This window comes from Oncorhynchus masou, chromosome 13, assembly GCF_036934945.1.
Source record: "Oncorhynchus masou masou isolate Uvic2021 chromosome 13, UVic_Omas_1.1, whole genome shotgun sequence".
Taxonomy (NCBI): domain Eukaryota; kingdom Metazoa; phylum Chordata; class Actinopteri; order Salmoniformes; family Salmonidae; genus Oncorhynchus; species Oncorhynchus masou.
The window spans coordinates 11056767-11069250 of NC_088224.1; the positions used below are offsets into that span (position 1 = coordinate 11056767).

General features: G+C 50.4%; 1 protein-coding gene across 7 annotated transcripts in view; it reads right to left on the reverse strand.

Annotated features, from left to right (window-relative positions):
* Positions 1-12484, reverse strand: part of LOC135551729 (MAP7 domain-containing protein 1-like) — a 91920-nt gene that overhangs the window by 24582 nt on the left and 54854 nt on the right. For 5 of the 7 annotated variants that reach the window (XM_064982928.1, XM_064982930.1, XM_064982931.1 and 2 more), the window contains 3 exons: positions 9842-10005; positions 8958-9066; positions 7580-7684 (listed from right to left, as the gene is read on the reverse strand). In XM_064982928.1, coding sequence (XP_064839000.1) covers positions 7580-7684; positions 8958-9066; positions 9842-10005 — 378 coding nt within the window. The remainder of the gene's footprint in view (positions 1-7579; positions 7685-8957; positions 9067-9841; positions 10006-12484) is intronic. The other 2 variants (XM_064982933.1, XM_064982932.1) reach the window with 1 other exon arrangement.

Below are 12484 nucleotides of genomic sequence, written 5' to 3' on the forward strand. Positions count from 1 at the left end.
AACTCTCACTAACAAAGATTTAGTTTAAGTATAACTCTGACTTGTGTGATAAGTTTGTCTCTCCTCATTTGATAGTAATGAAATGAACCACCACACCATTTACAATAAACTATCTGACCATTGACATTACACTATCTGACCATTTACATTACATTATCTGACCATTGATATTACACTAGTCTTCTTCCAAGCCAAAATGGAGAATCCTTAGCATTAAATGAAACCTTAGCCACAGTCACATTACAATACCCATCACCACCACCACCACCGAACCACACCATCATGACCACCGAACCACACCACCACCTCTACCACCACCACCACCACCGAACCACACCACCACCACCACACCTCTACCACCACCGAACCACACCATGCCATCATGACCACTGAACCACACCATGCCATCATGACCACTGAACCACCTCTACCACTGAACCACACCATGCCATCATGACCATTGAACCACACCATGCCATCATGAACACTGAACCACACCATGCCATCATGACCACTGAACCACACCATGCCATCATGACCACTGAACCACACCATGCCATCATGACCACCGAACCACACCACGCCATCATGACCACTGAACCACCTCTACCACCGAACCACACCATGCCATCATGACCACTGAACCACCTCTACCACCGAACCACACCATGCCATCATGAACACTGAACCACACCATGCCATCATGACCACTGAACCAGACCACCACCACCACCACACCTCTACCACATCTCTACCACATCTCTACCACCACCACCGAACCACACCATCATGACCACTGAACCACACCCCCACGACACCAACACCTCTTCAACCACCTCTACCACCACACCTCTACCATCTCGAAAACCTCCTCTACCACCACCTCCACCACCACACCTCTACCACCTCCATCTCCACCACCTCCTCTACCACCACCTCCACCACCATACCTCCACCACCACCTCCACCACCACACCTCTACCACCACACCTCTACCGACCTCCTCCACACCTCTACCACCACCATCTCCACCACCTCCTCTACCACCACCTCTACCACCACCACCACACCACCACCACCACCACCTCCACCACCACCACCTCCTCTACCACCATCTCCACCACCTCCACCACCACACCTCTACCACCACACCTCTACCGACCTCCTCCACACCTCTACCACCACGATCTCCACCACCTCCTCTACCACCACATCACCACCACCTCTACCACCACACCACCACCACACCTCTACCACCTCCACCACCATCTCCACCACCACCACCACCACACCTCTACCGACCTCCTCCACCTCCCTCTATCAACTCTACCACCACCATCTCCACCTCTACCACCACCACACCTCCTCCACCTCCACCAACACCACACCTCTATGAACTCTACCACACCTCCACCACACCTCTACCAACTCTACCACACTTCCACCACCACACCTCTACCAGCTCCACCACACCTCCACCACCACACCTCTACCACCACCACCACACCTGTACCACATCTCTACCACCACTGAACCACACCATGCCATCATGACCACTGAACCACACCATGCCATCATGACAACTGAACCACACCATGCCATCATGACCACTGAACCACACCATGCCATCATGACCACTGAACCACACCACCACCTCTACCACCACCACCACACCTCTACCACCACCGAACCACACCATGCCATCATGACCACTGAACCACACCATGCCATCATGACCACTGAACCACACCATGCCATCATGACCACTGAACCACACCATGCCATCATGACAACTGAACCACACCATGCCATCATGACCACTGAACCAGACCACCACCACCACCACACCTCTACCACATCTCTACCACATCTCTACCACCACCGAACCACACCATGCCATCATGACCACTGAACCACACCATGCCATGATGACCACTGAACCACACCATGCCATCATGACCACCGAACCACACCATGCCATCATGACCACCGAACCACACCATTTACATTTAAGTCATTTAGCAGACGCTCTTATCCAGAGCGACTTAACAATTGGTGAACAATGCCATCATGACCACCGAACCACACCATGCCATCATGACCAATGAACCACACCACCACCTCTACCACCACCACCACCACATCTCTACCACCACCGAACCACACCATGCCATCATGACCACCGAACCACACCATGCCATCATGACCACTGAACCACACCATGCCATGATGACCACTGAACCACACCATGCCATCATGACCACCGAACCACATCACCACCTCTACCACAACCACCACCACCACCGAACCACACCATCATGACCACTGAACCACACCCCCACGACACCAACACCTCTTCAACCACCTCTACCACCACACCTCTACCATCTCGAAAACCTCCTCTACCACCACCTCACCTCTAACACCTCCACCACCACCATCTCCACCACCTCCTCTACCACCACCTCCACCACCATACCTCCACCACAACCACACCTCTACCACCCCCACCACACCACCACCACCTCTACCACCACACCACCACCACACCTCTACCACCTCCACCACCACCACCTCCTCTACCACCCCCACCACACCACCACCACCTCTACCACCACACCACCACCACACCTCTACCACCTCCACCACCACCTCTACCACCATCTCCACCACCACCACACCTCTACCACCACACCTCTACCGACCTCCTCCACACCTCTACCACCACCATCTCCACCACCTCCTCTACCACCACCACCATCTCCACCACCTCCTCTACCACCACCACCACACCACACCTCTACCACCTCCACCACCACCACCTCCTCTACCACCATCTCCACCACCACCTCCACCACCACACCTCTACCACCACACCTCTACCGACCTCCTCCACACCTCTACCACCACCTCTACCACCACCACCTCTACAACTACACCACCACCACACCTCTACCGACCTCCTCCACCTCCCTCTATCAACTCTACCACACCTCCACCACCATCTCCACCTCTACCACCACCACACCTCCTCCACCTCCACCAACACCACACCTCTATGAACTCTACCACACCTCCACCACACCTCTACCAACTCTACCACACCTCCACCACCACACCTCCTCCACCACACCTCCACCACCACACCTCTACCACCACCACCACCACATCTCTACCACCTCTACCACCACCACCACATCTCTACCACCTCTACCACCACCACATCTCTACCACCTCTACATCTCTACCACCACCACCACCACATCTCTACCACCACACCTCTACCACCACGACCACACCTCCACCACACCTCCACCACCACATCTCTACCACCACCACCACGACACCTCTACCACCACCACCTCCACATCTCTACCACCTCTACCACCTCCACCACATCTCTACCACCACCACCACATCTCTACCACCACCAAACCTCTACCACCACACCTCTATCACCTCTACCACCACCTCCTCTATCACCTCTACCACCACCTCCTCTATCACCTCTACCACCACCTCCTCTATCACCTCTACCACCACCTCCTCTATCACCTCTACCACCAACTCCACCACATCTCTACCTCCACCACATCTCTACCACCACCACCACATCTCTACCACCTCCTCTATCACCACCACCACCACATCTCTATCACCACACCTCTACCACCTCCTCTATCACCTCCACCACCACATCTCTACCTCCACCACCACCACATCTCTACCACCACCACCACCTCCACCACATCTCTACCACCACCACATCTCTACCACCTCCTCTATCACCACCACCACCACATATCTATCACCACACCTCTACCACCTCCTCTATCATCTCCACCACCACATCTCTATCACCACCACCACCACCACCACCACCTCTACCACCTCCTCTATCACCACCACCACCACATCTCTATCACCACCTCTACCACCTCCTCTATCATCTCCACCACCACATCTCTACCACCACCACCACCACCACACCACCACCACCTCTACCACCTCCTCTATCACCACCACCACCACATCTCTATCACCACACCTCTACCACCTCCTCTATCACCTCCACCACCACATCTCTACCACCACCACCACCTCCACCACATCTCTACCTCCACCACCACACCTCTACCACCTTTACCACCTCCTCTACCTCCTCCACCACCACACCTCTACCACCTCCACACCTCTATCACCTCTACCACCTCCACACCTCTACCACCTCCACCACCACCACATCTCTACCACCTCTACCATCACATATCACCTCCACCACCACACCACCTCTACCACCACCACCACCACACCTCTACCGACCTCCACCACACCTCTACTGACCTCCACCACACCTCATTCACCACCACCACACCTCTATCAACTTTACCACACCTCCACCACCACACCTCTATCAATTCTACCACACCACAACTCCTCCACCTCCACCACCACCACGCCAACTCCACCTCCACATCTACCACCACCACACCTCCACCACCCCCACCACCACACCTCTATCACCTCCATCAACACACCTCTACCACCTCCTCCACCACCACCCCACCTCTCCACCACACCCTCTACCACCTCCACCACCACCACACCTCCACCACCACCACACCCTCTACCACCACCACAACCACGCCACCTCCACATCTACCACCCCCCACCACCACACCTCTATCACCTCCATCACCACACCTCTACCACCTCCTCCACCACCCCACCTCTACCACCACCACCTCCTCTCCACCACACCCTCTACCACCACCACCTCCTCTCCACCACACCCTCTACCACCACCACACCACCACCACCACCACACCTCTACCACCTCCTCTCCACCACACCCTCTACCACCACACCCCCTCTCCACCACACCCTCTACCACCACCACCCCCTCTCCACCACACCCTCTACCACCACCACCACCACCACCACCACCACTCTGCCACCACCTCACCTCCACCACCTCCTCTACCACCACCTCACCTCCACCACACCTCTACCACCTCCTCTATCATCTCCACCACCACATCTCTACCACCACCACCACCACCACACCACCACCACCTCTACCACCTCCTCTATCACCACCACCACCACATCTCTATCACCACACCTCTACCACCTCCTCTATCACCTCCACCACCACATCTCTACCACCACCACCACCTCCACCACATCTCTACCTCCACCACCACACCTCTACCACCTTTACCACCTCCTCTACCTCCTCCACCACCACACCTCTACCACCTCCACACCTCTATCACCTCTACCACTTCCACACCTCTACCACCTCCACCACCACCACATCTCTACCACCTCTACCATCTCATATCACCTCCACCACCACACCACCTCTACCACCACCACCACACCTCTACCGACCTCCACCACACCTCTACCGACCTCCACCACACCTCATTCACCCCCACCACACCTCTATCAACTTTACCACACCCCCACCACCACACCTCTATCACCTCCATCAACACACCTCTACCACCTCCTCCACCACCACCCCACCTCTACCACCACCACACCCTCTACCACCACCACCACCACCACCACCACCACGCCACCTCCACAACCACCACACCTCCACCACCACCACACCCTCTACCACCACCACCACCACGCCACCTCCACATCTACCACCACCACACCTCCACCACCACCACCACGCCACCTCCACCTCCACCACCTCCTCTACCACCTCCTCTACCACCACCACTTCCACCACCACCTCTACCACCCCCACCACCACACCACCACCACACCTCTACCACCACCACCACCTTTACCACCACACCTCCACCACCTTCTCTACCACCACCACTTCCACCACACCTCCACCACCACACCACCACCACATCTACCACCCCCACACCTCTACCACCCCCACCACCACACCTCCACCACACCTCTATCACCTCCATCACCACACCTCTACCACCTCCTCCACCACCACCACCTCCTCTACCACCACCACCACGCCACCTCCACATCTACCACCACCACCACACCTCCACATCTACCACCACCACCACACCTCTATTACCACCACCACCTCCACCACCACCACCTCAACCTCCACCACCACCACCTCCTCTACCACCACCACTTCCACCACCACCTCTACCACCTCCTCTACCACCACCACTTCCAACACCACCACCACCACACCTCTACCACCACCACCTCTACCACCACCACCTCTACCACCACCACCTCTACCACCCCCACCACCTCTACCACCACCAACTTCTCTACCACCACCACTTCCACCACCACCTCTACCACCCCCACCACCTCTACCACCTCCTCTACCACCACCACCACCACCACACCTCTACCTCCACCATCTCCTCTACCACCCCCACCTCTACCACCACCTTTACCACCACCACCACACCTCCACCACCTTCTCTACCACCACCACTTCCACAACCACCTCTACCACCACCACTTCCACCACCACCTCTACCACCTCCTCTACCACCACCACTTCCAACACCACCACCACCACACCTCTACCACCACCACCTCTACCACCACCACCTCTACCACCCCCACCACCTCTACCACCACCTTTACCACCACAACCACCACACCTCCAACACCTTCTCTACCACCACCACTTCCACCACCACCTCTACCACCCCCACCACCAGACCTGCACCACCACCTCTACCACCCCCACCACCACACCTCTACCACCACCTCTACCACCACCACCGCCACCACCACCACAACCACACCTCTACCGCCACCACCTCTTCTACCACCACCTCTACCACCACCACCACCTCTACCACCACCAACTTCTCTACCACCACCACTTCCACCACCACCTCTACCACCCCCACCACCACACCTCCACCACCACCTCTACCACCACCTCTACCACCACCTCCACCACCACCACACCTCTACCGCCACCACCTCCTCTACCACCACCACCTCTACCACCCCCACCTCTACCACCACCTTTACCACCACCACCATACCTCCACCACCTTCTCTACCACCACCACCTCTACCACCCCCACCACCACACCTCCACCACCTCTACCACCACCACCACCTCTACCACCACCCCCACCTCTACCACCACCACACCTCCACCACCACCACCACCACCTCCAAACCAGCACAGCTTATGACCAACAGCAGAGTGGAGGACAACCAAAGAGTGGAATAGAAGGGTGTCATGACTGAGGTGACAGAAACCTATACACACCAATAGAGGGAAAAAATGATCACAAAATATGGAATAATATACATGTCTGGTCTGATCAAAAATTCAGAGAGAAGAAGGTAAATCAATCAACAACAACTAATCAACAAAACCATGATGCACACGAGAGCGGGGATGTGAGACGGGTAATGTAGTGTTGTAAGGACAGGAAATGATTGGTCACCAGGCAACAGGCAGGCAGGCAGGCCACCAGGCCACAGTTAAAACTAAAACCAGGTAGTAAGGAGGATCTGAGAGGAGAAGGGAGTGGGGAGGAGGGGGACTGATATAAAGGCCTGGTGGACATTGACGCGGGTCGGTCATCCTTACTTCTGTTGGGGGAGTTCCAGAGGGTTGCAGAGGACTTGGACAGCCTGTTGTTAATGACAGGGTCCACCTGTCTCGGTAAGTTGACAGTGGAGGCCGAACATCTGCCTGCACCAGAGAGAACGCAACAGACAACAACTGTTCACAAGGCTGGCGGGGTGGGGAACCCAAGGATGTACTGTAGACGTAGGCCTAGTGTCGATGAGCTCGCCCTCTGTCTGTCTCTGTCTGTCTCTCTCTGTCTGGATCATGCAGTTGACTGAGCTTACAGCAGAGTGGGACCACATCATTCACTGATTTACTGATTCATTGATTCACTGATTCATTGTAATTTAGGGGGCGGCAGGGTAGCCTAGTGGTTAGAGTGTTGGACTAGTAACCGAAAGGTTGCAAGTTCGAATCCCCGAGCTGACAAGGTACAAATCTGTCGTTCTGCCCCTGAAAAGGCAGTTAACCCACTGTTCATTGAAAATAAGAATTTGTTCTTAACTGACTTGCCTAGTAAAATTGAAAAAAATTGAATAGGGCACTCTAAATGGCATCTAAACCCCAGAAACAGATGGCGTATAAACCCAGAAACAGATGGCATCTAAACCCCAGAAACAGATAGCATCTAAACCCCAGGAACAGATGGCGTCTAAACCCCAGAAACAAATGGCATCTAAACCCCAGAAACACATCTTTCTAGAGAACACCAAGTGGTATAGATAGTCTTTGTAGTTCAAACCAAACAAAAACACACACACACATTCTTATTTCGACTTCAGAGAGGAGAGAAGGCTCCTGCCATCGTCACAATCCAAGAGAAGGCCTGCCTTTCACAAACTTGAGTCATTGTTGGACTGAGCAGCATAGTGTACTGTAGGAGACAGTTGGCTTACTGAACGCTGAGAATGTTCCTCACAGCTCTGTGATAAACTCAACACCTTGCAGTTCACACAGCAAGTCTAATGAAACATTTATATGACACCTTCCACATATTCCCCTCTGTCTCCTATATCTGGATTCTACTGAACAGTTAGAATCTAGAGTCTGAGAAACAGTTCAGATGAGAAGGATCAATACAAATCTAGTGTAGCCATAGGCAACATATTGTTAGTAAACATGAATTATATAATGACTCATCTAGCTATTGTAAAAGTGCTCAGATGACAACTTTACCACCCCTAAACCAAATTACAATCCCACCCCTACGACATCCAAACTGCAGGACACTGTAAATCAACATGAGTTAGTCTAGAACGTCTCTGTCCTGTTCTTTGCTGCTCAATGAGGGAACTGTGTGAGCAGTTGTACGAGACATCATGGGGTCCTACTTGGTTCGGGTCTGTGTAGTAATATGTGGTTCTATGTGGTTCTTTGTGGGTCCAGTGCTGCTCACTTTGTCTGCGCGAGGTCTGGTTGAGGCCTCCAGCCCAGGACCATCTCTGCTGACGGATCTCAGCCCAGGTCTTTTTGGTTGACTTCCTGATGGCCGCCTCGTAGCGCTCCTGTGGCGGGGTAAAAGGGAGACAAAACCTTGACTCACTCAAACAGCTACTGAGGACCTCAACGTGTAATGTTTCTACAACCTCCAACCACTATGTGTATGTACCCTGTGACCATGTCCCCACAAAGCAAAAGCTGAGTTTCTATATTTGTAATCATCAAATGCTTAGATACAGTGACCAAATACTTATTTTCCACCATAATTTGCAAATAAATTCATTAAAAATCCTACAATGTGATTTTCTGATTTTTTTTTCTCATTTTGTCTGTCATAGTTGAAGTGAACCTATGATGAAAATTACAGGCCTCTCTCATCTTTTTAAGTGGGAGAACTTGCACAATCGGTGGCTGACTAAATACTTTTTTGCCTCACTGTAGTTGGATGGGCTATTTACAGATGGGCTATGTACAGCTGCAACGATCGGTAAGCTGCTCAGATAGCTGATGCTTAAAGTTAGTGAGGGAGATATAAGTCTCCAACTTTGGGAGATTTTTGCAGTTTGTTCCAGTACCTGGCAGCAGAGAACTGGAAGGAAAGGCGGACAAATAAGCTGTTGGTTGGGGATGACCAGTGAGATATACCTGCTGAAGCGAGTGCTACAGGTGGGTGTTGTTATGGTGACCAGTAAGCTTATATAAGGCGGAGCTTTACCTAGCAAAGATATACACTTAGGTACAGTATGTTGTCCCCTAGCCTGTAACAAAACTACCTATAAAACTGAACACAATACTTGAGCAACAGAGAGATCTTGAAGGTGACCCTCCTCCAGTCCCCACCTTGTTCTTCTCTAGTTTCTGCCTCTGTTTCTCTTCCAGGAGGGCCCTGCGTTTCTCAAGCTTCAGTCTCTGGTCCTCCAGCCTCCTCCTACGTTCCTCCAGCTGGCTCTCCCTCAGACGCCTCGCCTTCTCCTCCTTCTCCAGCCACTGGGCCTTCTTAGTCGCTAGACAACGGGAGGCAACGGGTACAGGAACCAGTTTGGAAAAGGTAGAAGAATAGAATGGGAAGAAGACAGTTGTTTACACCCTCCCATAGGCCTAATTGCAATCCTACTCCAGTCATCATAACAGTCAACAAGTAGTAGTATTAGTAGCAGTAGCAGTAGTAGTAGACAGCAGTAGTAGTAGTAGTAGACAGCAATAGTAGTAGTAGTAGTAGCAGCAGCAGTAGTAGTAGTAGTAGTACTAGACAGTAGTAGTAGTAGTAGTACTAGACAGTAGTAGTAGTAGTAGTACTAGACAGTAGTAGTAGTAGTAGTACTAGACAGTAGTAGTAGTAGTACTAGACAGTAGTAGTAGTAGTAGTAGTAATAGTAGTAGTAGTATTAGACAGTAGTAGTAGTAGTAGTATACAGTAGTAGTAGTACTAGTAGTAGTAGTAGACAATAGTAGTAATAGACAGTAGTAGTAGTAGACAGCAGTAGTAGTAGTAGACAGTAGTAGTAGACAGCAGTAGTAGTAGTAGTAGTAGACAGTAGTAGTAGACAGTAGTAGTAGTAGTAGTAGTAGACAGTAGTAGTAGTAGACAGTAGTAGTAGACAGTAGTAATAGACAGTAGTAGTAGTAGTAGTAGACAGCAGTAGTAGTAGTAGTAGACAGCAGTAGTAGACAGTAGTAGTAGTTGTAGTAGTAGACAGCAATAGTAGTAGTAGTAGTAGTAGACAGCAGTAGTAGTAGTAGTAGTAGACAGCAATAATAGTAGTAGACAGCAATAGTAGTAGTAGTAGTAGTAGACAGCAATAGTAGTAGTAGTAGTAGTAGACAGCAATAGTAGTAGTAGACAGCAATAGTAGTAGTAGTAGTAGTAGACAGCAATAGTAGTAGTAGTAGTAGTAGTAGTAGACAGCAATAGTAGTAGCAATAGTAGTAGTAGTAGACAGCAATAGTAGTAGTAGTAGTAGTAGACAGCAATAGTAGTAGTAGTAGTAGTAGTAGTAGTAGTAGTAGTAGTAGTAGTAGTCAGCAGTAGTAGTAGTAGACAGCAGTAGTAGTAGTAGTCAGCAGTAGTAGTAGTAGTAGTAGTAGACAGCAGTAGTAGTAGTAGACAGCAGTAGTAGTAGTAGTAGTAGTAGACAGCAGTATTAGTAGTAGTAGTGTCCCACTGCGTTTTATTAGTGCCCTCTGGCAGATACTGAGTTTCACTCCACAGTCTTTGTTTAAACTCCCAGCATGCTGTGCACCAGCTGTGTCCTCTCAGCTCATTGGGCCTCCCCTGAGGTAGACACGTCACATGTGTACTGTATCTCAGAGTGGCATTTCCTGTTTTGCAGTCCTCTGCATGTGGACCTACTTCCAATACACATGTGCTGTTAAAGACTAGCATGGTGAAGGGCAGGATACGTGAGAAGAGGTTTTTTTGGATGAAGCTCAGTGTTGAATGGAGGGAAATGAATGTGAGGTGTCTTTTATAAAGCATGCAATCCTCATTCTGGAATATTAAAACATTGAACGAAATACATGAGTGTTTGATGTTAGAAGACGAGGTCCTAATTTGTATTCTGTTCACCAGTCCTTCCCGAGCCGTTCTCTATGTTAAGAGGTAGAATACTCTAGTCTGCACCCCCATCCACAAAGACAACACTTTCTCCATGTCTCCATCGTGGAATAAAATCTTATTATATTCATTTTCAGTACATCTGTTTGGCAGAAATACATTGGCTAAATACATTGAGTGCATGCACTTTCATATTGTAATGGCATTTACAACAGCTTCATATACAATGGCCTTTACATAACAGCCCCATGGTTTAATGTACTGTGCGTTCTCTCTCATATGTGGTTCAATGGATGAGGACGAATGATAAACATGTGTTCCTTTTTTCTCAGCATGTCATCATCAGTACAGTATACATACTGTAGTACATCCAACCATAAACATACAGTATACATACTGTAGTACATCCAACCATAAACATACAGTATTCATACTGTAGTACATCCAACCATAAACATACAGTATACATACTGTAGTACATCCAACCATAAACATACAGTATACATACTGTAGTACATCCAACCATAAACATACAGTATACATACTGTAGTATATCCAACCGTAAACATACAGTATACATACTGTAGTACATCCAACCGTAAACATACAGTATACATACTGTAGTAAATCCAACCATAAACATACAGTATACATACTGTAGTACATCCAACCATAAACATACAGTATACATACTGTAGTACATCCAACCATAAACATACAGTATACATACTGTAGTACATCCAACCATAAACATACAGTATACATACTGTAGTACATCCAACCATAAACATACAGTATACATACTGTAGTACATCCAACCATAAACATACAGTATTCATACTGTAGTACATCCAACCATAAACATACAGTATACATACTGTAGTACATCCAACCATAAACATACAGTATACATACTGTAGTACATCCAA